General features: G+C 39.4%; 1 protein-coding gene across 1 annotated transcript in view; it reads right to left on the reverse strand.

The window, feature by feature from the left end:
* cfap61 (cilia and flagella associated protein 61) overlaps positions 1 to 26,077 on the reverse strand; it is a 55,402-nt gene that overhangs the window by 24,816 nt on the left and 4,509 nt on the right. Inside the window, exons 6-17 of the mRNA XM_017695711.2 lie at positions 24,473 to 24,590; positions 24,180 to 24,312; positions 21,632 to 21,850; positions 20,980 to 21,054; positions 20,715 to 20,836; positions 20,114 to 20,153; positions 19,015 to 19,154; positions 16,864 to 16,990; positions 16,174 to 16,251; positions 15,868 to 16,074; positions 13,831 to 13,959; positions 5,133 to 5,260 (exon numbers count right to left, since the gene is read on the reverse strand). Of these exons, the coding sequence (XP_017551200.1) occupies positions 5,133 to 5,260; positions 13,831 to 13,959; positions 15,868 to 16,074; positions 16,174 to 16,251; positions 16,864 to 16,990; positions 19,015 to 19,154; positions 20,114 to 20,153; positions 20,715 to 20,836; positions 20,980 to 21,054; positions 21,632 to 21,850; positions 24,180 to 24,312; positions 24,473 to 24,590 (1,516 nt within the window). The remainder of the gene's footprint in view (positions 1 to 5,132; positions 5,261 to 13,830; positions 13,960 to 15,867; positions 16,075 to 16,173; positions 16,252 to 16,863; positions 16,991 to 19,014; positions 19,155 to 20,113; positions 20,154 to 20,714; positions 20,837 to 20,979; positions 21,055 to 21,631; positions 21,851 to 24,179; positions 24,313 to 24,472; positions 24,591 to 26,077) is intronic.

Genomic DNA, 26,077 nt, shown 5'->3' on the forward strand with positions numbered 1-26,077 from the left:
GATGCTGAGGGGCATAGTGCGCAGAGGTCGCCAACTTTCTGCACAGTCAGTCACTACAGACCTGCAAACTTCATGTGGCCTTCAGATCAGCTCAAGAACAGCGCAGAGAGCTTCATGGAATGGGTTTCCATGGCTGAGCAGCTGCATCCAAGCCTTACATCACCAAGCACAATGCAACACGTCGAATGCAGGGATGTAAAGCGCCGCCACTGGACTCTAGAGCAGTGGAGACGTGTTCTCTGGAGTGACAAATTACGCTTCTCTGTCTGGTAATCTGAAGGACGAGTCTGCGAGGAGAACGGTACTTGTCTGACTGCATTGTGCCAAGTGTAAAGTTTGGTGGAGGGGGGGTTATGGAGTGGGTTTGTTTTTCAGGAGTTGGGCTCAGACCCTTAGTTCCAGTGAAAGGAACTCTTAATGCTTCAGCAGACCAAGAGATTTTGGACAAATTCATGCTCCCAACTTTGTGGGAACAGTTTGGGGACGGCCCCTTCCTGTTCCAACATGACTGCGCACCAGTGCACAAAGCAGGTCCATAAAGACATGGATGAACGATTTTGGTGTGGAAGAACTTGACTGGTCTGCACAGAGTCCTGATCTCAACCTTTGGGATGAATTAGAGCGGAGACTGTGAGCCAGGCCTTCTCGTCCAACATCAGTGTCTGACCTCACGAATGTGCTTCTGGAAGAATGGTCAAAAATTCCCATAAACACTCCTAAACATTGTGGAAAGCCTTCCCAGAAGAGTTGAAGCTGTTATAGCTGCAAAGGGTGGGCCGGTATTATATTAAACCCTATGGATTAAGAATGGGATGTCACTGAAGTTCATATGCGTGTGAAGGCAGACAAGCGAATACTTTTGGCTTTATAGCGTAGTTACTTAATACTAAGCATCAGACTGCAATACGCCCGGGGTTAAACGGCAGAATGAATTATTTTCTCTAATGTCTTGAAGACCTATATGTGGGTCAACACTCCAGCCCTCACTTTAATAAATACATAAATTACATATTATTTCCACAGTTTAAGTCTTCAGATTAAAGGGCCCATACCATGGTAAACGTCATATTTTTAAATAAAGAGTTTGAAGTCAAATGTAAACATTGTTAAAGTATCCTTCATTACACAGTCCATATGGTCCACATTAAACTGCAAAAACAGCTTTTGAATTTCCTGCTTCTGTCATGTCACAGGAAACAACTCATTTATATATGTCCACCTATTCGGCCTACAGCAGTTTAGCTCCATCCAATCAAGCTGAAGTTCTAAGGAGTGTTTTCAGCCACAGCAGATGTACAATTATTACGTAAAAATTAACTATGACTGTTTTTTGTACATTAAACAACACTAATGCTTTAAAAAAGTAAACACATTAAAAATGTATAATATAGGCCCTTTAATATCTAAATATAAGCCTCAGTTTAAGGGGTTAATTCATGATATTGTATTGTGTCCATGCTTTTATACTAGAAGAAAATGGGAAAAATCTTGTGGCTTCGGGCTTTGCCATGTTAATCCGGGCCTGGCCATGAGACCGAAGGAGTGAAGCATTGCGGCCATCTCTCTGCTCTTCAGCACATTACCACCCTGCGGCTTTCTGCCCTTATCAGCACCACACAGGCCCCTATTGTGGCCGGGTTTTGACCACCAGCGCTGAGAGGCCAAGCTGAGGGACCAATGCATCTTTATCTGTCCCTTGCTGCTACTGCTCCTGACCCCGTCCTGCTGACGGATAGAGAGGAGGGGTGGAGGGTGGTCTGTGGGGGTCAGCGCTTTGGGTTTTAGGAGATAAGAGTGTCCTGCTGCGGCGCAGCCGCCCCCATCGCTAACTACACTGACCCGCAATCAGTTTAGTGGACACTAACTGCCTCATTAGTCAAGTCATTAGTGACAGCAAACACGGATCGCAGCGGAGGAGCCTGACAGGAGCACAGTGGAGCGGCTAATTAAAGGGCCAGCGAACGGTCCAAGAGTTGCCAGCCCCGGGCAGCTGCATGCCCGCTCAGCCTGCCAATGCCACAGGAGTTAACTCACACGTGCACAAATTTGTATTCCTCTCTCTGTGGGGCGTTTCTGTGTCTTTCTACATAACTGTGGCTTGATGCTGCTGTGCTACACTTGACTCGTCCTAAACTTACATACTTCAACATTTTCAGCCTTCTGCAGCTGTATTGTAATATCGATTCCCATAGACAATAAGACCACGTTTACCTGTACTTTAAAAACAGAAAAGAAAAACAGTCAAATCAAAATGCAATCATAATAGAAGCCTATGGGCTTCTGTGGAGACATTTATACAGAACACATGAAGACACTACAGGAGGAAATGACAATTTAGGTCACACTAATAATTCTTCCGATTTTTGGACAAATTGCATTTACAGTCGTATGTACAAGTTTGCAAAATGCCCATTTCTATGTTCTTTTGATTTTCTAAGGGAAGATAAGTTGACACATCTTTTACAGAGAACACCCTTCTGCACATTTTGAGGTACAATTACTGTTTATTTAAATTTAATACATAAGAAAGGAAAAAATGTGGCCTGTACAAAGGTAAATGCACATGTTATAATGTTTTATATATGTATATATTATTCCTATAATGTTGTGTTTTATTGGTAGCACTTTAGTTGGAGCGGTCCTTTATAGATGATTAATAAACTCTTAACAGATTATCAACATCAACATATCAGTGAAGTAGCAACAGTAAAACATCTTAACACATTGATTTAAATATATTCAGTGGATTTATTCTTAACATATTAGCTCCGTTATGCAAAACCTAACCTTACCAAAAACCTAACCCCAGCCCTAATCCTAACCAAAATCTTAACCTCAGCCCAAAACGTAATATTAACCCTCATCCTGGGCCTGATCCTAACCCTAACCCTAACCTTAACCTCAATCCAAAACCTATTCTTGACCTTCATATGTTTTTGACATGTTACTGAACTATTCAAAATAAAGTGTCATGTGTTTATTTTTTCCAATATGTTAACTCAGCAATTAAACTATAATAAAATTATTAAATTAAATATTGCAGAAAAAATGTCAACTCTGTGTAGAGGTTAACTTATTTTAACTTTAAAATATGTAATTTAAATACACACAGGACGTTGTTACCATCAGACACATGTAGGTCAAGCGGTGGTTTTGGATTGTAAATAAAATGCTATATTTGTGTTGTCGTTATCATGACATTTGGTTCCCTATCACCACCAATTAAATAACAGCTGCAGATTTGGAAAAAGTCGGCACAACAATGAACGGTCTGTACGTTCATGATCCCTCAGGGATTGGGTCCCCACAATCAGCTAAATACACACACATACAAACACACGAACGTATGAGCTGACCCCTGGTTACCAGGCAGTTATCTGCTTTTGGGAAAATGAGAACAGCCCTAAAATGCATCTTTTGTCTGGCTGGACATTTAGAGGGGAGGCTGTGAGCAAACACGAAGCATCTTAACCACTCTCCCTAAAAAAGCCCACCAACAAAGACAAGAATCCTCCAATAAACAGACAAATAAGCAGCCTAAAAGAATCATCGTTGTCAAAGTCAACCTTTCAGAACACTTAAAGGCAGAAACAAACTGATTTGAGGTTACTGGAAAATGCCCTTTTTTGAGCGCGCAATCACAGGCTTTGAAGTACAAATACAACTCAATCCTGAGGCACCGCACAGGCACTAATTGCCTTTGGTTGGAGAAGGAACGTTGCGTTGAGTATTAGCTCATAAGCCCCTAAGCTCATATTTCAGGCAATCACTGTTTCTGTCTAATCCCCGGTGTCACTCCCACTAATTATAATCGCCCCAAAGATGATGTGCTATGCTGTTTTCCCCCCACTCACAAAACAAAAAAAATGGTCATGTTGTTTCTGATGAAAATCATGAATGTTCTTGAGGGCCCCATTATAATGTTGTACTTTTGATTGAAGGAGGACATCTGCTTGGTTCTCAGGCTTATCAATAGGGCTGTCATTATTGATTATCCAGTGATATGCAAAAGTCTGAACACCCCCTGGTCAAAATGATTTGCTTTGTTGATTTTTGAAGTGAAAGACATCTTCTCCAGGAAACACACTTCAATGTGGCATGTTTCAGTTTATTTTAGTGCACAATTCTTATGTATTTGCTGAGTTTAATCGACTGGAAAAAAAGATCAAAATGTTAAACATACCATAACTTTTGCACAGGCCATATTTTGTGTTTTTTCTCTCATGCAAATAAGCTTTAACTATGAACAGAGGTTTGTTAGAAACTTAGCAATGCCATTTTATAAGGGGATCCAAACTTTTGCATATGACTGTATTATTCAAGTAATCTCAAGTAAATTCACTGTTTTAAAATCTACTAGTCAGCTATCTTGAAAATTAATTTAATGAATCAAAGTTTTAAAATGGACAAACAATAAAAACAAACATCGCAGAACAACAAGCTTGAATAGCATTTCAAATATGCTCTCAAAATACTTTATTGTGAAAAAATTAACTAGAAAACTTAATAAAGGACTTTATAAATTATAAATCCCATGGCAAAAACAAACATATATACATAAAAGGAGTCTTATTTTCTTATTTTAGCTTTTAATCATTTTTTTACTTGTTTTACTTTGACTCTCCTTTTCTAAACAAGTTTTTTAACTCATATCTAATCTCCTCAGAAATATCTCCTTTACTTCAGGTGCAGACAAATATATGAGGCAAATAAGATGAGATTGGGTAGTTGTATAAAAGTTAGTGTCTCTTTAAAGGGACACATAATGTCTCTTAAATCTTTGGGGACAGCTTTTGCTGGGAGGACACCACTGTAACTAGTTGGTTTACATACAATGTGTAACTTTCCACTGAGTGGATGTTTCCTGCTTTAGTTCTGATATGATATGAAACCAGAGGAGGTCTCTCACTTTTACACAGTGCTGTAAGTGTGACGTTGTGCACTACAGTTTCTAATTGGGTTGCATGGAATTTTTGCTCATAAGCTGCAAAGCTGGTCCAACAGTTGGTACAAAAGGCACATTTGTGGGTGGAGCATGGATAAGTCAACTGCTAACTCAATGTTGTTAATTTATAAAGCAGGTACATTTTACTGGATTACTCTAAGCGTAATGGAGTAACCAACCTACTTACCAGAACGCAAGAGTTTCCAAGAAGGCTAAACCAACATCAGAAGCTCCTACCACCACGATCCTAGCATTGATGCTAACCTTAGGCTCCATTGTGAGCTTTCTGTTAATGTGATTGAGCGCGTAGGGCACCTGCGGAAGAAGAGAGGGAAATGAGAAAACTAAAAGCCATTTTTGAAAAGGCCTACTTGTATAATGGTTCATTAAAAGCATATATGCAGAGTGAGGGCTTCTTTTCTGGTTGCCTTGGACCGTCTTTCGCTTGTTCGTTTGTCCTTTACGACCAACAAAGTCCAGCTAACAGCAATTACTACATTCCTAAAAGCTATACTGATTACCTGCACACTGGTCCATTTGTAAGAGCACCACCAGAGCAGCCTCGAATGACAATAGTCTAATGGAATGGACAAGGCTATACAGAGCATTTCACAAAGCACTTAACCACCAAAAAGTAAGCACCACTCTAGGATGGAAAAAATGCAGCTGCACTGTACCTAATGTGCCATATTGAAATGTCCTAATGTTCTGCAGGCCAGTGGCGACTGCTAACTGAGAGCGTATCTACCCATTGCCTAATAAAAATAGAGAAGAGTTTGACAGGCCTTTCCTGAGGTAGAATATTGACTGCTTTCCAAAATGCGCCTGCTTTTTTTCCACCTGAAAGTAGTGCACAGGTTTTTAAAGGAGATTTAATGAGAGGAATATGCTGCTAGTATTCGAATCAATTCAAACCCCCACAGCTGCCACGTGCTCCCAATCATTTCCCCCCAAGCTCAAGCTCTAATTGGTCCTTGAGCATGAATAATTTGATGGATTTAGTTCCACGGTACACCTTGTCTGATTGAACACGAGTGAAAAGAAGGAGAAAAAGAGAGGAGTCTTAAAAGAGAGTGGATAAAAGACTGTACAATTTATCACCATAACATTAAGGAACATACCTGATTGCGCACTCATCACTATTTGACCCTCTTGCCCCTGCGTTAAATCCCATAATCAATGGCTGAGCTTTGAGGGCCCTTTAAAAGACCTAATTGCAGTGACCTGTGGAGCCTAAAGACAGGAGGGATTCTGGGAAGGATGCAAAAAAGGCTAGTTTATTTCACTCCAAAATCAAAATGGGCGTGACTGCCTTTTCACCTTCTGCGAACGAATTGAATCCTTTGTGTTTTATATTTCAAGTTTGTCTTTTACTTCTAGCTCGCATGCCCAGCAACAAGTGGTTTAAAGTGGCATGCTTTGATTTTAACGCGCTGTTTCATTAGTAACCAGAACATCAAACAAGTGATTACAAGGGGAAAAAAAAAACATTCCAACAAGTCAAGCAGGAGCCTGCAGGTTTCTTTATGTTGACCCACACAGAGCTGAGAGTATCTGTTTACTGACTACAGACAGACCAGCGTATTGGCCATCCATCCATTTTCTAAGCCGCTTCTCCATCAGGGCCGCGGGGCCAGCGTATTGTTTGTGTGACAAAATCAGCAAATATGAAGGTCCAATGGATTTCTCAGTACCACCGATCTCGGTCTTAGGGTAAGATGGACTTGGAAACTGTTCTCAAGACCAGCCAAGTGTGACCCATCTGAGGTAAGTGGAAATATTTTTCTGTAATTATCGAATATCAACAAACAGAATATAACCGTTATTTCTGTACATGTCTAAATCAAATTTGTTCGCCCCCAGTATGTCTTAACTGGGGGTTATTAATTTGCTGATGTTCACTGATATCAAATTCAAACAACCGCTTAGGGCAGATGGGAATGTTTTCATTACTATATTTTCATTTAATAATAAAAATGCATGTTGTTTGGTTTATATTTAGTTAGCGTGATGGTAATTCTGAATCAGTTTTAAGCAAGAAGAACAGAGAATAACCTTAATCATTCATCATTCATTCATCATCTTTAACCGCTTAATCTAGATCGGGTTGCAGTAGTACTTGCGAGAGCAGAGAACCCCAGACGACCCTGGTTTCTGCAACTTCCTCCAGCTCATTCCTCATCCCTGAGCCACTCCCAGGCCAACTTGGAAATATAATCCCCCCAGCGAGTCATAGGATGATTCCTGGGTAAACCCCGACCGGGAGGCATCCAGGGGGATCCTGATCAGATGCCCAAACCACCCTAACCATCATTTGCTTCCAAAACATACAATGCAAAGCTAGAGTAAGACTATAATATTAATGAAAAATATGTTAAACTATATACTTTTTAATGATACATTTATATATATATATATATATATATATATATATATATATATATATATATATATATATATATCACAAAGTATAACACAAACCCAATTGGTTCTGGAGATAATTTAAGACTGTCATGTTCAAGAAACATCTTAAATATGTGATGCTTTGGTCAAGGAGCATCCAGAAAATGGCTAGAGATTTATGAGCAAAATCAGAAAAAAGCTGGAGAATAACATTCCTCAGGGAGTGACTGATTTAAATTATTTCACCCTATAAAGATTCAGGGAATGTGGAGAAATCTCTATCTAGAAAGGACAAGGTCAACACAACTAAACAGCCATGAACTTTCACCCCTTACATGGCGCCGCATTAAAGACCAGCGTGTATTTTTGAAAAACCGCTGTCAATAAAAACTGTCCATCACTGCGTCTTAAATGTAAGTTAAGGCTGCACTATGCACAGAGGAAGTCATATGTCAACAGCATCCAGAAACACTGCCAACTTCTCTGGGCTCAAGCTAATCTGAAATGCACTGATGCTCAGTGGAAACATGTATTGTGGTCTGATGAGTCAACCTTTTAGATTGTTTGTGGAAATAATGGATGTTGTGTTCTTTGGGCCAAAGAAGAAAAGGACCATCAAGACTGTTACCTACGTAAAGTTCAAAAGCCATAGTTTATCATGGAATGGGGTGGGGGGGATTAGGGGTATTGGGGGTATTACTGGGTAACCTGTACATCTGTGAAAGCACCATTAACACTGAACATTTGGAGCAACATATGTTGCTTTTTTCAGGGATATCTTTATTGGGGACATGTTTATTTTACCATGACAAAATCAAGCTACATTCTGCACATGTCAAAACAGCATGGCTGCACAATCAAAAATTGTAAGTGCTAGGACTGTTCCACTGAAAACAGCTGTCGTGGGCTGGAGGTTAGGGAGCTGGCCCTGTGACTGGAAGGTTGCCGGTTCGATCCCCAGGGCTGAAAGTCCATGACTGAGGTGTCCTTGAGCAAGACACCTAACCCCCAACTGCATCCCGGGCGCCAGGGGTAGCGCTGCCCACTGCTCCGGGCAAGTGTGCTCACTGCCCCCTAGTGTGTGTGTGTTCACTAGTGTGTATGTGGTGTTTCACTTCACGGATGGGTTAAATGCAGAGGTGGAATTTCCCCGTTTGTGGGATCAAAAAAGTATCTCAAAACAAAAAAAAAAAAACAAATACAACATGCGCTGCTGAAGACTTGTGTAAGTGAAGAATGGCAAAAAAGTTTTGCTTTCAAAACTCAATCACTTGGTGTCTTAAGTCTCCAAACGATTATTGAGTGCTGTTAAAAGGAAAAGTGATGTAAAACAGTAGTAAACATGCTCCTGTCCCGATTTTTTGGAACATGTTGTAGGCTCCAAATTTAGAATGAGCTTAGAATTACAAAAAATAATAAATTCGTAAGGTAAAAGATAATATACTGTGCTTTTGTATCATTTTCAATTTAATACAGGTCAAGCAGAATTTACTGTTCTCAGAAAAAATGATCACGTAAATCTTCTTGTGCGCCGCGGAAGCTTGAAGCTTTTGTTTTCCTTTGTGTGGTCCACAAGGTTGGGAACCCCAGTCTTAAGGCATTTAGAGTTTCTGCCATTTCTGTAATTTTAAAAAGAAAACTAACAACTGACATCATTTAGAAAGGTCTATGAAAATAATTATTCATGAACAAAGTGATCTTTTGAATTTACTTGATTCAAATGTTTCAAGTGGTCACACACAAATAATATAATTCATAATGCTTGTTCAACATAAATAAACTGAAAGACATAATAAAAAAAGTGTCTTTTTTTATATAATAATTATATAAAATGATACTACTGGCTGCTGGAATCCTTAAAATCAGTATCTTTAAACATTTTCACATCAGCTGGTCCCTAGTTCTTATTACAGGCATCCTGCGGGCAGGTAAAGCTCAGAGCAGGTGCAGCCTCCATCTCTGGGCTCCTCATGGACATGTAGAAGCTCAGAGAAACACAATGGCCCACCGTAACATGATCCACTATTGACAAAGAAAGTGAACAGGTGTTTTAAACCTGATTAATCCGCGTGTGCTGGACACAGGGCTTTACTGCATGCTGCCTCATGCTAAGCCGCCAGACGTGCTCTTATCTCTGCTGCTGCCTGGACACCACGGTTGCCGCGCTACCAAATGGAGCTTTCTAATGGAGATGGAGTGTGGGAGAGCACTGGCAGTTTGTTTGTACCTGCTAATGCACCAAGCATAGCACACACACACACACACACACACACACAGAAGGGTATGACACTGAGTCCTAACCCTCCCCTGAGATTCTTATATAACTGTACTGGAAAGGTATCCTCACATTACAAAACTATCCCACTATCTCTACATAAATGTAGTGCTTTTTGTCAAGGAAAAACAGCAAAGTGAAATGGTCATTTGCCTTTTAATGCAGCCATGCTGCCATTCACATCTCATTTAGGTGCTTTTAGATGATCCTGATAAGGCGCTGTTAGCTGTTTGGTGTTAAACTGCACGTAAGCTTTGCTCCTATAAGTCAGCCTGCTGCTGCTTCAGGTCAAGTATCTGGTCAGGCAGGTGAACATGTGCAGGTGGGGAAGCTGCTGGCCTGATGCGGAGCTGGATAAGAACACAGCTTTACCTGCTAAACACCAGTGGTAAACATTTCCCACCCCATCTGTTGCTGAGGCCATCTGCTCCATTAACCTGCCCTGTTAAATAACCCTGCGGCGAAACGGCTCCCCGACCAGCGACTACAGTTAGAACTAAGCCTGAGCACCGGCGTGCATTTTATTATTGGTGAGCGCTAAATGCTTAATATGCTTCTGTGCAAAACATGTGCATCCTTAATTTCACGAAGGGCCTTTAAAACACCAGCCTGATCTCATAGTGTTGCTGATTGTCTGTCCAAACTTTATTGCCTCCTGCTTTCAGTTTATGTCATTTAACAGGGCCAGCAGATCTGTCCAACTTTTAAACACTCAGTTACATTAGATTAAATTTCACAGACTGTACGGTACACCACTCTTCTTTATTATGTATGGTTATTAAGATATTGTAACAAAACATCTGCATTATAGAAGCAATGTAGTTTTAAACTTGTTTTCCTTTAGAGTGAAGCTTTTTTGAGATATGACTGTACATGCACTGAAATGTAAGTACTGCACCATTTAAGGTATGGAAATCCAAATAGGAAGCTAACAAAAAGTATATAAATAAAAAACAAAAACTATTTTGCCAAAGTTACAATCACTGTGCTGTTTGAAAGGCACAAGGAGGATTTATAGCTTCAACACTGCAAAAAATCACATCTCGTCAGGCAAAATTATCTTAAATCTAAAAAATCTAAAAAAATCTTTACTCATTTGAGATTGTTGTAAGCTTAATTTTAGATCATTTAACTTATTTCTGGTCATTTTATGAAGTACAATTATCTCACTATTTTGGCAGATGATTCTTACTTGTTGTAGGAAATGTGCTTAAAACCGGCAAAATGATCTGCCAGTACAGTGAGATCATTTTACCTAATAAAATGACCTAAAATGTAAAAGAATCTGTCAATAAGAGAGATAATCTCATAATAAGTACACAACCATCTGAAAATGGGAAATTTTGATTAAGATCATTTCTCTTGATGCACTTTTGCAGCTCTATTTAAATACTGTTAAAACACAACAAGTCACAACTCTTAAGGATTACTGAGACACAGTAAGGATTAAATAGAAAAAGGATCTTCAAAGGTTCTTTAGTAAAGTAAATGGTTCTATACAGAGCCATGAACACTCAAAGAACTTTTTGTATGATTTGTATGAAACATTTCTTTACATCATGAAAGGGATCTTCGGCTTGATGGACAATGTGTTGTAGATGGTTCTTTATAGAACCTTTTTGAAAAGAGCTCACATTGCACACAAAAGCGTTCTTCTATTGTTACGATTTCAAGCTTATAACAACAGAAGACCCCTACTGGGTGCTATCTAGAACCCTTCTCAAAAAGATTCTATGTAGCACAATCTGTAGGACATTTATGCACATATTCCAACAATTTGAAGAATCTTAGATTCTTGAGTGTTCATGGTTCTATAAAGAACCATTTTCTTTACTAAAGAACCTTTGAATAACCATTGATTAGTAGTTCTGATATTTACAGCCAGCCACTTCTGCAAGCTGGCTGCAAATAACACATGGAAAATCTGAAGGTAGAGTGCATAGTTTGTTTTTGACACAATAATAATAATAATAATAATAATAATAATAACACATTTTACTAATGTGATAAATATGACTATCCTTGCTTGAATTAAACATTTCATTGCTGTCCATGAAAACCATGTATCTCCGTTTTTGTCGATTTTTTAGTTTTCTTAAAGGACATCAGCTGTCCTTTACATTGTGTAAACATTTCATGATGAACTGACCAACAGAAATGCTCGAAAATCACTTGAAACGAAATCTCTTTACATTGACTTACATTAAAAGGTAACCTTTTTTCACCTTCTCCTGTAAAGTTAATATTTACTCTTCTTTCATTGGACAGCAACGATTTGAATAATATTATATTGTCACTGTAATTACTCAATAGGAATTAATATACATTATGTTTCTGTAATTAAAAACAGATCTGCATACAGAATACCACAATATAAGAATAACGTTTCATGCATTTGCATTGCTTTGTTATATACTGTAATAACCTGTAATAAATACTGTAATAAAAAATTTTTAAATGATGCGAACTTTTTGAATACTCAGCCCCTGGACTTCTCAATTTCTTTGCACATCTATGAGCCTGACCATGTAGTGCTGTTGTGTTCTGGCAAGAAACAGACTTAAGTCTGCTAGGAAACCTAAAGGCTGTACTTTGCAATGTCCAAAAATATCCTGATACCACTTCAGAAGTCATGTATTGCTGACAGAGGCATTTAATTGCACATGCACAGCTTATATAAATGCCATAGAAAAGCACTGATTAACAGAGTGCAGTGTCAAGTGTCAGAGGGGCAAAAGCCCCCCAGCATTAAGCTGTGGAGCAGTGGAACTAATGCGTACCTGACCTCACTAATGCTCTTTTGACTGATTGCAACCAATAACTCTTCCTCACTTGCAAAACGTCCTACTAAAACCCTTGATTTCACAAGAAACACAAGCAGGTGTCCTATAAACTGTTGGACACATTATTTATTATATTTATTTTGTTGTTGTGAGGATGGAAGACTTTATAGCTGTTTTATGCAAAAATACCACATGTTAAAAATACAAGTGGCCAGCATTGGATTCTCCTTTAGCAGCTGTAGCCAGTCAGCAGCCTGTCCATGTCGTCCACCCTCACACACACACACACACACACACACGTAGGAGGGGAACAGAGTGAAGGGACATAGCACCCCCACACTTTTATACCCCAAAACCACATATGTAATATAAGTGTGTATGGGGTTTACAGTATGAAGTCATTGAAAATTAATTACTTTATATGTTCTTCACAGCAAATGAACAAAGGCCAAGGAATCTGTGGCTTAAATAATAATAAATCATATATTGTTTTTATTTCTTTTGGTAAACATTGAAAATGGATCCCACAGACCTGAACACAAGACAAGAGTGAAATTTAGTGGGAAATGAAATTGCGAAACAGTGCCCTCTGGTGACCGAGGGAGAACTGCAATCTCGCTATGTAAAGCACATCAGCGCTATATTTGCCTTTTTTTTGAGGAATTTAAGCTCAGGCCTTATCTCTTTGGCAATGTAGACAAAAATACCTCTCATTAGACACACTGTGCTGTGTTCACTGTCGTCTTAAAAGAGAGTTTTTAAAAGGAATTTAAAAGACGTTTTAAAATGAATATACCTGGGAAACCTTTTTATGTACATTGCACTCTAGACTGCTTGTTTGATCAAATACATCAAACAGTTATTTATGTTACCCAGTTCTGTGCTCTTATAATACATTTTAAATGACTGAAGCTTAATTTTAAGTTTGATTGAAGGTCGATTTTACACATTTTAATCATAGCGCAGCAGGGACGCTCCACTGACCTTGTAAGCCCAAAAGATTTTAGCTGCCAGTGTAGCAATCGACACAACACAGACCCACTGAAACAAGCCTATAGGTTTTAGATCAGCATGGAACCAGTGTCACAGATGTTAAGATTTAACACAAAATATCATTACCGACATCAATCCCTACTTTTTGCAGAGTACCTTCCGGTCTTATTAGATTGCAAGGATGTTTTTTAAGCTTTAAAATGACTTTACAAAGATTTTTCATGAACAATGGCTTGTTTACCTTCTCCTGTACCATATCAGAAATATGTTAGTTATAACTTATTTCCATCCTGTTTCCAGTCATGATTGCCAGTATGCATCACACTCTGGAAGTCGTATGAAATTTCATTCAATTACAGTCAAAAAATCAAACCTGTCAGGATTTGAGTTGGAAGTTTTAGATCAGTTTGATAAGACAAATCCCATCTGACCTGTTCTCTGGTGATCAATGTGGATGGGGCGTTAATGTCCAGCTCCTCTAGAGGGTAGACGATTTGGCGGCGAGGACGCACTGGCACCATGCAGTTCAGCACCGCCATCACAGAATGGGCAGAGGCATTCTGGGAAAACAGCCATAATGGAAAAGTGTTTTCATAAAGAATTATGAGGGCAAAGTGTAGGAGCCAGGGCAAAGTTACACAAAACTTCACTACTGCGGTGCCAATTACAATCACTTACAATAACATTCAATAAAATATGGGTGTTTTTGGCCAAAAACAATGTCAGGATACTTATGTCAGGAAAAAAAATTTTCTCTTTAATCTACTACTGTAAATAGCTCCTCCAGGTGTGAATGAAATACATTGTCAGCGTGTTTTTAAAGTCATTCTCAGTAATATCTGAGTCATACAGTCTGAGATCCGTGATGCACGGAAGTAGTAGGAATTACAAGATGCGTAAAAGGCTTCACATGACACAGTGTTGAATGCTGTATTTTAGTGGAGGGCTGGCTGGCACGCTCTCTTCACAACACAAACCCACCTGTTAGTTTACCATAATTCTATTTACACCTCATCATCCCTCAATCTGGCTCATGTTTGTCTGAGCTAATTAGCAGGAAAGAGAGAGAGAGGACCTCCAGAGCAGATCATAGCTCATAGATCATAGACTAGAGAGAGCGAGAGAGCAAGAGCGAGAGCGAGAGAGAGCGCAAGAGAGAGAGACAGAGAGAGAAGAGAAAAAGAGAAACATAGAAATAGCAAAAAAGAAAGAAAGAGAAAAATATAAACAGTGTGAGAGAGAGAGAGAGAGAAGAGCAAAAGAGAAACATATAAATAGCAAAAAAGAGAGAAAGAGAAGAGAGAGAGGGAGAGAGAGAGAGAGAGAGAGAGAGAGAAGAGCAAAAGAGAAACATAGAAATAGCAAAAAAGAGAGAAAGAGAAGAGAGAGAGGGAGAGAGAGAGAGAGAGAGAGAGAGAGAGAGAGAGAGAGAGAGAGAGAGAGAGAGAGAAGAGCAAAAGAGAAACAGAAATAGCAAAAAAGAGAGAAAGAGAGAGAGAGAGAGAGAGAGAGAGAGAGAGAGAGAGAGAGAGAAGAGCAAAAGAGAAACATAGAAATAGCAAAAAAGAAAGAAAGAGAAAAATATAAAGAGTGAGAGAGAGAGAGAGAGAGCGAGAAGAGCAAAAGAGAAACATAGAAATAGCAAAAAAGAGAGAAAGAGAAGAGAGAGAGGGAGAGAGAGAGAGAGAGAAAGAGAGAGAGAGAGAGAGAGAGAGAGAGCGAGAAGAGCAAAAGAGAAACATAGAAATAGCAAAAAAGAGAGAAAGAGAAGAGAGAGAGGGAGAGAGAGAGAGAGAGAGAGAGAGAGAGAGAGAGAGAGAGAGAGAGAGAGAGAGAAGAGCAAAAGAGAAACATAGAAATAGCAAAAAATAGAGAAAGAGAAGAGAGAGAGAGGGAGAGAGAGAAATGCAGAAAGAGTAAAAAAAGAAAGACAGAGAAACAGACAGAGAGATGTAGGAAGAGAAAAAGAGAAACATAGAAATAGCAAAAAAGAGAGAAAGAGAAAAATATAAAGAGAGTGGGAGAGATGTAGGAAGAGGAAGAGATAGAGAGAGAGAGGCAGACAGAGAAAAAGAATGGGAAAAAGAAAGTGAGACAGAGAGAGAGGAACAGACAGAGAAAGAGAGTTGGGGAGAGTTAAGGAATAGATTGAGAGAGAAAGAGATGGAGAGAGATAGAGTAAGAGAGATGAGAAAAGAGAGAGAGATAGAGTAAGAGAGATGAGAAAAGGGAGAGAGACAGAAATGGAGAGGAAAAGAGAAAGAAAGGGATGGAGAGAGTGTGATAGGAAGGTATAAGAAGCAGAAGAGAGTGAAAGATGGAGAGGAAGAGAAAGTTAAAGAGAGAGAGAGAGAGAGAGAGAGAGAAAGAGAGAGAGAGAGAGAGTGAGAGAGAGAGAGGGACAGAGAAAGGCGGAGAGAGACAGAAAAAGATGGAGGTTCAGATCCAGGCTACTGCAGGTTCCTCACCCTCTGCCTGTAGTAAGGGGGGTAGACGGGGTAGTAGAGGCAGGATTTGTGCGCCAGACGCAGCGCCTCCTTTAGGAAGTGTTTGGCATAGTGCTGGAAGATGGGGTTGAGGGTGAAATGGCACAGCTGGCCGTGCTCCTCACGCTGGTAATGACTGAAGTACACAAAGTTCTCAATGTTGTAGTTGGCTCGAATGTACTCAATGTCCTGCAGGAGTTGTGGACGGAGAATAAGGTAAATTCACACATTTAAAATCATGAGCTGCCTTTTAATATGAGCTTCACAGGGTAACTGTAACTGAATTACCTGCTCATTTCTAATGATTACTATTCCAACAACCTGTCCTTCAGCTTCAGCTACAAACGCTTGAACAGGTGTTCCATCCTGAGGGTGAAAGAGAAAAGTTTGCTGTAGATCAGGGATGTCAACTTCAACCACTAAAATGGCCAAATTTAAAAAATCTCAACAAATCTGTGGGCCAGCTGTGTTCTTTTAGTTTTCCTTACCATTTTACCATGACCCCAACTGGCCATTGATTATTAAAAACACACTGTAACTACAACAGCAAAAAATAGGCACTGAATACTTGAATAATTCAAAAATAATTTTTAATAAAAATGGTTTTATATAAAATAATAGATGACATCAGCTGCAGAAAACTGTTAAACCTCTTTTAATGTCCCTGGTGTACGGTAGGTTTTTTGTACAGCCCAGTTGCTTTAACTAGACACCTGGCATCTTTTTTCTTGTGGTGCTGTCCCATAGCCCACAACCATTGTTGTGGAGGTAGTGGGAGCATACATTACACTGCAGTGCATGCTGGGAACTGTAGTGCAGCTCATAGAGAGATGGGATAATATTAATTGAAAATTTTTATATTTTTGTGGGCCAAATAGGATTGTGCAACAGGCCTGATGGCACATGGCCTATATACAGTACAGTAGACCATTAGTCGCACAGATTATCATCTGCAGCCACATGACATTAATGACTGACCGGATCTCGGCGAGCTTTGAAGAACGTGTCCAGATCTTCCACCACAGCTCTATGCAGGTTGAGTTTCTGAACAAGTCTCTGAACCGCAGCCATGTCATCACACACTGGTACACGCACCTGCAGTGTCCTGTAAACGGAAACAACAGCAGGGAAATGCAACAATCAACCTGTTATATCTTTATGACCAAAGTTATATTAAAAAAGAGAAACAGACAGGAAGTGCATTGATAAGTACTTAAGGAATTTTGCATTTCATCAAAGCAGTAAAGCGACCTCATATCTCAGAAACGGTAACTACATGTTCAGATCTTATATATTTAGAAGGATTATGTTATGATTTATGGAGGTTAGGGAACCAGCCTCGTGACCAGAAGGTTGCACATGACTGAGGTGTCCTTGAGCAAGGCACCTAACCCCCAACTGCTCCCCGGGTGCTGCGGATTGGGCTGCCCACCGCTCCGGGCAAGTGTGCTGACTGCCCCCTCGTGTGTGTGCTCACTAGTGTGTATGTGGTGTTTCACTTCACGGATGGGTTAAATGTGGAGATGAAATTTCCCCATTGTGGGACTAATAAGGGTCACTTAATCTTAATCTTAACCCAGGTCACTAAGTAAGACAGTAATAAGCTAAATATATACAAAACCATCTTTACTGGAGCAAACCATAACCCCTAAATTTACACCTGTATAAATAATACTTTGTTCCTATTGTCTTTCTAATGTGTTTTTCTCTCATTTGCTTTTTGATTTCTTTAAGTTGAAAGATTTCGCTTTCTAATAGGTTTAATGTAAAAAAAAAAAAAAAAAAAAAAAAAAATGCTGTCTCATGTTTTTATGTTACTATTGAAACAGAGTTTTAGTCCATAGGTGGAGTCTTATTTTAGCCATGCCTCTACATTTCAGGGCAGGACGTGGAACTGGATCCCTGTCCCTCATGGTCACATGGCGAGCAGGTCTGAAAATGAGTCTGAAAAGTCTGAAAATCAGTGTGTACTGACCAGCATTTTCGAGATCTAAACAGTCACTACTGAAACATTTGGTACAGTTCTATGCTTGTTTTGTTAGTGAAAAATTGAATGTTCTATTATTTATTTTAACAAAAAACTATAATTAAGGTATAGGGTCACTCTTACAGTAAAGCCCAAGTCAGTTAAAAATCAAAATGAAAATCAAAATTTTCAACTGATTTTGAACAAATTTGGTAGAATGATCTATATAACAGAAAGAAAAGCATTTGTAAAACAACAACAATTAAAAAGTTTGCTTTTCAAAGGGTTTACTGGTCCATTTATCAATTCTTCTTCTTTCGGCTGCTCCCTTTAGGGGTCGCCACAGCGGATCATCTGCCTCCATCTTGCCCTATCCACTGCCTCCTCTACTTTCACACCAACCATCTCCATGTCCACCTTCACTACATCCATAAACCTTCTCTGAGGTCTACCTCTTCTCCTTCTACCCGGCAGCTCCATCTCCAACATTCTTTGACCAATATATCCACTATTCCTCCTCAACACATGTCCAAACCATCTCAATCTGGCCTCTCTGGCTTTATCTCCACACTGCTCCACCTTCACTGTCCCTCTGATCTGCTCATTTCTAATCTTGTCCAGCCTGGTCACTCCCAACGAAAATCTCAGCATCGGCCCATTTATCAATTATATAATTATATATGCATATTATATCTAGAGCAGTCGGCACTGTTAAATGAAGTAAAAAATAAATGCATATGAATTTTTTTATAGTGATGGCACAATACCACTTTTCCAATATCAAAACCTTGAGTATCAGCTGATAAAGACACAGATCTGATATTTCATCAGCTATACTTTAAAAAGAGCTATTCTTAGCATATAAGATGGGCATCTGAAAGCAGACCATCATGCTGAAACTACTCTAGTTATTCTATTAACCTCACAGGAAGAACTACACAGCTAACCACATCACATCACAGTGTGAGGGAGCACTGTTGCATGAGAGATTTGTTACTGGATTGAATCCCTTTCATTCCTTTATTCCCTGTAAAATCCCATCCAGCATTTTCTGCTGATATCAGCCTCATACCGATACAATATCAGATCCGCGCCATCGGCATTTCTTTGTTGTGTCTGTGTTTACTGTACCTCTGTGTTTGTGTGTGTATGTGTGTGCTTACTTGAGTAGGCCTGAGCGGTGGAAGATGTAAAGCTCCTGCGGCAGGCTGCTGGAGCGATGAGGCACCGCTCTGAGGAAGGTCTGCAGCAGAGGAAACTCTGGAGCCAGCTTAGGAACTGAGATAATGCAGAAGTCCCTCTCCTGATAAAAGAGTACAAAAACTCACATAACACACCTAATAACACCTAAGTAATAACATATGGCACAACCTGCCTCAGAAGGAGAGGGATGCACAGAACTGCCATGTATATAGTACTGTGTAAAAGTCTGAGACCACCTGTCATTTATTTATTTCCAGTCAAAACAGACATTCAATAATATGCTAAGAGATTCATTTCACTAAATACATGAATAGTGCTCTCTCTCTCTCATAGATCCACCTTGCTGGCAAACAGATAGAGAGTGCAGACTGTCTGTTGCTGCATAGTTTGCATTAGTCATATATATACATTTAGCATATACTTTTCGGACCTCAGAGCCGCTCCTGCCTGGATATTTTGGGTAGTGGTCAATTCTCCACATAGCAGTTACACTAATATGTGTAAAAAACAACAACACTGGCAACACTCACACTAGCTATGCCATTGTGTTCAGAATGATCCAACACCTAAATAATGTCTGGTTAAATAAATAAATAATGATGGTCCTATGATGGTCTCTTTCTGATGGATAGAGTAGAGGGGGTTGATAAACTGTACAGCAACAGATGTGCTACAGTCAGAAAGTGTAAACCTACAAAGTGCACTAAATGCTAGGGGTTTCCGATAAAATGCTCAATGATAGTAGATAGAAGGCAGATATTCTGAATTAAATGGGTTGAATAGTTCATAGTGGTCCGTCATGGACATAAATTAAGCCTTTACTTTCACATTACTAATGAAAAAGTGATTTAAATGCCCATGTAAAAACAACTGTTGTCCTTTTCAATACCACTATTTACACAATAATAAAAGAACAGGTGCAGAGGATCGTCATCAATCTGGATCTGTGGCCAGAAAAAAAGTGTGCGTGACCCAGCTTTATGATTAAACCAATAAATATTTACAGTAAATAGGAACATGTTGTGCTAATTTGTCCTGAACGTAAGCATGTACACTCACCGGGAAAAGTCTGAATACGTAAGGCAGGAAGTCCACTGATCTGTGAGGGAATAAAATCAGAGAGGGTAGAAGGAAGGTGGTGAAATGGTGGAAAGTTTGAATGCATGGCATCTCTTTGTTGAGAAACAGTGAAAACTTGCCATGTTGGATGCTAACGTCAGTGTGAACAGCCAACCAATCTGCTTACTGGTCTCCACTCAACTCCTCTGCACTCATCTCGCTGTCACTTTAAGCATTCTACTCATTAATTACATGCTCACTCTCCGCGGGGAGGGAATGGATTCCATATTCCACAACAGCTGGGTAGTAAGGCGCAGAAAGCTGGGCCCAGCAGGAGCCAACTAGCAATCAGTTTCCCCCCAGCCCGACAACGGCTCTTAACCAAGAGGCACTGGAGCGCGGCCAGGAGAGGTACGAGTTTTTGTGTTCTTTCCATGCACAATACTTCGCCAATGGAAACACTCATTAAATCGTATTGAGGTTCTATAAATGCTCTTTGATCTGGCAATGCTTAGAAAAACTTTCAGGGGTGGATAATATAATGGGCAGTGTATGTGCTGGAGGAATGGGCCTTGTGCCTGTGCCCTACAGCTGAACTCACCTTACTTCAAACCTCTTGTCGATGGCAAAGAGCTGGATGCAGAAAGCATTAGAAGACTGTGCTTGTTCTGAGCCCATGCTGGATCCTGCGCAGTCTTTTGTGCCTGCTCTAATGGGCTTGGCCTAATGCAAAGGCATATGGAAAGGGAAAAGTGATTTAAAATGATTCTTTGGCAATGCTAGATTTTAAAAAGACCAAACTTGCTTTAAAAGCAACATATTATTTGGGAACATTTTTGAAAGGCCCTTTAATGTTTAACTCTGACCTCAGACATGTCACAGGATGCTCTTGATCTTTCTGACCCCTTCTCTGCTCTGTCTGCATCAGGCCTCTGGAACACCTGAAAGACCATTGTTGATTCATTAAAACGGGTAAGATTCACAGTTTAGCTCATCAAATCTAGGTTTATTACTATCTAGTTTTTAGTCTTAAGACAGAGTCAGTAACGACTATGAATTATTCAGTAACTACCATGAAACTAATACAGTATGTATGTAATGCAGTTATGAGGGTGGGCCCTAAATGCACTCTTATTTTTTCAGATAAGCAAAGAACAACAGATTAATATATATATATTTCTTTGATTTTATCAATAAGAGTATTCAACAGTTTCATACTAGAAGTTTGTAGATTGATCTGTGTTGTCACTAATAAGGTGTATGAACAGTTGGAGAAACACTTTAAGGGATAATAAAGATGCATTAACTAAATAACAACCACTTAATAACACAAATAACAGTTACTGCTGCTATGTATTAGCCAGTAACCACCGTGAATTATTCAGTATCTAATATGACTTGTCAAATATCTGCTATGAATTATTCATTAACTATTACAAAACATTCCGCAACTACTACAAATTATTAAACTACTATGAAACTAATGTTCAAGTTCTGCAGTTGTGGTTTAACAGTCACCTCTTTGCTTTCTGAATTTATCAAATGGTTTTGGGACTCGGCAGCCTCAGTGTCCTCCTCTGTGGGTGTGTCCATCGGTGTCTGTCCTGGGTCCACTGTTTGGTCTACAGGATTTTCCTTTAGCAGTCCATTAAATGGGCCGAGTTCAAAGCACTGGATGAGCAGCTCCAGGTTGACATCACCACTCACACTCATAAAACCCACTGCAGTTCCTTCATTCTGAAAAAAGACACACACACACACACACACACACACACACATATACATATATATATATATATATATATATATATATATATATATATATACTGAAAGGGTTAACTCTGCTCTAACTCTGCTCTAAGCAGACTTTGCAGCAAGCATAGCTACTGTCCTTGGCAGTTTTGCACAAACAACTTGCTCCTCTTATCGGGACAACATTCTGTCCAGAACCATTTGTTCTCTTTCGTAGGTAAGATTATCGTACACAGAGCAGAAGCCCCCCTCCTTTGGGCAGTTCCGGTGGTCCGTGAGTGTCAGCCTAGCATTTCATGACTGTTAGACAACTTATTTGGGTCCACCCTGTGTTTGTATAAAAGAAGGAGTGCCCTTCTTTCTTTGTGCAGAAGACTTAATAAACTCTTTGATTGATTACGAGAGTGGTTCTGTCTTTCTGCACCGAGCGCTCCCGCTGCAACTGAGACTTTCCACAGGACAGGTGATCCACTCTCTGGTTCCTCTTCATGAACGGACCAAAAACGGCCGGTCCTTTCATATACATATATATATACATTAAGCTTTGCTGCTTTAGTTTAAGTAGTAGGTATGGTGTTATCAGTTCCAAGGTCAATATTCCATACCATACCATAGTCCAATTCCCATACAGCACACATAAAAAATATAAAAAACATAAAATACAGACAGTGGAAACAAATGTTCATGTTATTTGTTATTTAATATACTTTCTACATATATATGTAGAATAAATAAATCTTTTGACTTAAAAAGAAGTACAGAGAATGTCTAAAATTGCACACCAGCATTTAGACAAATCAGAACTGCTTTAGAAAAATGTACTTGGCTCAGGTGTAACAAAAATAGAATTGGCAATAATTCAGCTCGTCATGTTTGGAGAAAGACGGGTTGCGCATATTGTTGTTATCCACAAAATTGTGCATCTCCATTTTTGATGAGTTAGATTTTTTGCCATAATTTGAACACAGAAACCGTCCTTTACATTGTGTGAAAATGTCATATTGAATGGACCAACAGAAAAGCCCCACAACCACTTGAAATAACATCTCTGTACATTCATTTTCATTAAAAGTAAAGAATGTTTTTGTCATCTTCTGCATGGCTACTATTTTGAAGATATACATTTTATTTGGACAGTGACGATATGACCCTAATAACACCACAGCGACTTACGAAGAGGAGAGCATCATGACATAAGGCAGCTGCTCTGCAAACAGTGCTGGCATTGCAGGAATGGAGCAACGTGAAAATAACTGAACAGTGGTTTCTAAAAAAACGGTGACGGTACCTGCATATCATAGTCAATAAAGTTATGACTTGAGGCCCTTTGGAAATGTATGAATGATATGAAATGTATGACATTGTGAGTGCTACAGGGAGGTGAAGATGGTTGGCTGAGAGGCTATTTCTTATTATAGACTTCTTAAAGCTGTATCTGCCAACAATGGCTTTGCAACAAAGTACTAAAATTATGAATTTGCTTCAAAATCTTTTTCCCTATCAATTTCAGTTTTTAACATCTAACATGAAATCTTTGTTTATGGTTATGCATACATGCATATTTTGTTGATATTTTAGGCCTAAATGTGTGCAAATTTGAAGTGGATATATGCACTAAAAGTATATTAAATTCCATAAACAAAAGTGGCTTGTTTTCCCTTACTGCATACCTTTTACTGTGTATAAAGTATAAAGCATGTGCTAAATACATGTAAATGTATTAATCTGTCATGTTCAACATCCAAAATCATCGGGAAAAAAACCTGGTAATGAAGACTTTTAGGGCAGAATAAATTATTAAAAACCCTCAGTGTGAAGAACAACAAAAAGCTCTGTAATAATTTATGACATTCTCTGGAAAAACATGATGTTCCTTTGATAACACTCCTGGGCAATGTAGAACCGTTAGTGCAGCGCGCACCCAAACAAAAAAATGCAAAAATGCTACAGATGTCTGGACACAATATGCTGAGTGTGAGCATGTCTTGGCTGGGCATTAGCTCTCATCTGCCATATGCTGCTATGAACACATGTCAGCTTGAGTCGCAGAGAGGGGAGGGGAGGGTGGATCTGTCATGGTGTCGTTCCTGGGGGAGTGCACCCCGCCACAATTTCAGTTACATCTCGCAAAAAAAGCATCTGCAGCCTTGAGTGCGCCTACTGCTGTGCAATTCAAAAGTATATCAAGGATTTTATCGCCATGGTGATTTACAAATGAAAGGTCTGATGGTGCCCAGATTGGGCTGCATTTGCATGAGCTTCGCTCGAAGCACATGAATATTCGTGGGACGTTTTTTTGGCAAGCATTACTAACCTCGCAGACCGCCACGTGATTCATCTCATCCTGGGCTTCAATGAGTTCAGCCAGGAAGTATGGGCCATAGGAGCCAGCCAGAGCCTTGGTCTGCTCCGGTAATAGGACGGTGAGGTCATCATGGTCCTCCACTCTGGTGGACATTAAGTTTTTTTTTTATTCCACATTGAGTAACTATGGCAGGATTATACATTTACTTGTTGCTAATGCTTTTTTTCAACAATATAAAGCAATTAGTGATGCAAGCTTAAAACTTCTGATGCAAAAGCAAACTGCATTTCAAGTTTGAGTACCTGGCTCTGCGCACATGAAGCCTTGGGCAGTAGTTGTGTCTGTGGCATACAAACGCAGCACACTGGACCCCCTCCTTAACACAAGGCATGGGCTCAAAAATGCCCACCAGAGCTGGCTCTGGAAAATGAAATGCAAGTGAGAGTAAACCTAGCGCTACATTAACAATTTAAAGGGCAGACTTAAAGGGCACACGTTGAATTGAATGTTATGTTTGATACATCACATAAACATTGTGAAACTGTCAAAATGTACAGTTTATTTCTCAGGCTTATTCGTAAAGTAAGCTGCACAAAAAGCACGTTTTGAAATCATCACAGTTGTGATGTCACAGCATTTATATCTAGTCATTTGCAAAGGTTTGGGTGCAACACGCTTCTGCATATTTTTATGCACACATTCTGTTTATCTGCCAAATTTAACATATTGGAAAAACATCAAATGTGGCCTGTTATTGCAAATTTTATATTTTATATTATATTATATTATAGTTTTTTTCCCCAAATATATTAACAGAAATTGTGTACTACAATCTGCAGAAAAATGTCATGTTCAAGTCTGGACCCTGTAGAGGTTGTTCTAGATAATGAATGAATTAACTTAGAAAATCACAAACATGCACGAGAGGTTTGACCAGGGGTGCCCAAACTTTTGCACACAACTTTATGTCCACCTGTTAAGCCTCTGTCAGTTTCATTATGGTGAAGCAATCTGGAGTGTTGGTCCTGCAGACCTGTAGCAGTTATTGAGTGGAAGTGGTAAGGATTAAATGTTGAGCTGTTCCTGGCTGTCAGGAAGAAAACGCATCACTGCAGAATCCAAAGGACCTACACATCTAAAAGTAGAGGCTGAAGGTTTTGTTCTACATTCCTGATCAATTCAGGCTTAATTTCATGTTTTTTCTACTCATTTTTCTACTCTTTCTTTAAATGTGATGTGCTTCATTTTACTAGTGAATGGTGTCAGCCAACCAGAACAGAAGTCACACAGTACATTGCAGGCACCTGCTCAAAATAAACCATTTCTGTGAGGATTTGATTGCAGCCACAAGAGCATTAGTGAGGTCAGCTACTGATGTTAGATGTTTAGTTCTGGAACACACAGTTCCCAGTTTTGAAATAGGTGCTAAATGTTTGGACTTCTAGGTGCAATAACCTTAGGTTCATGCACAGCTGGTCCAGAGAGTCCCATTCCTTTGGTTAATGCTTTTCTTGGGAGATTATACAAACTATGCATGTGCAATTTAATGCCTGTGTGACCTGAAATTAGCTGAAATTGGCAAATCAGCTTAAATTAGCACAACAAGGGTTTAACTGGAGATTAAAAGCTGCAGAGAAAATGTGACTCCTAAAAAAAGACCTGGTAGACACCAAAACTTTCCCCATCAGATAAACAGCACTTCAAGCTTTCATCTTTGAGAGGGAGGAGAAAATCAAGCTGCTTCAGATCTGAAAACATCCACAGGTGTCTCTGTCCACCCTTCCACTGTAACAAGACTACTCGGCACTGTGGATCTGAATGTAGCTGTAATAAAGGTTAAGTGTGGACACACTGAAAAGTGAAAATGGTGATAAAATATATGCCCATTTTGAACATGTTTCAAAAAA

Source organism: Pygocentrus nattereri, chromosome 4 (genome assembly GCF_015220715.1).
Source record: "Pygocentrus nattereri isolate fPygNat1 chromosome 4, fPygNat1.pri, whole genome shotgun sequence".
Classification (NCBI taxonomy): Eukaryota; Metazoa; Chordata; class Actinopteri; order Characiformes; family Serrasalmidae; genus Pygocentrus; species Pygocentrus nattereri.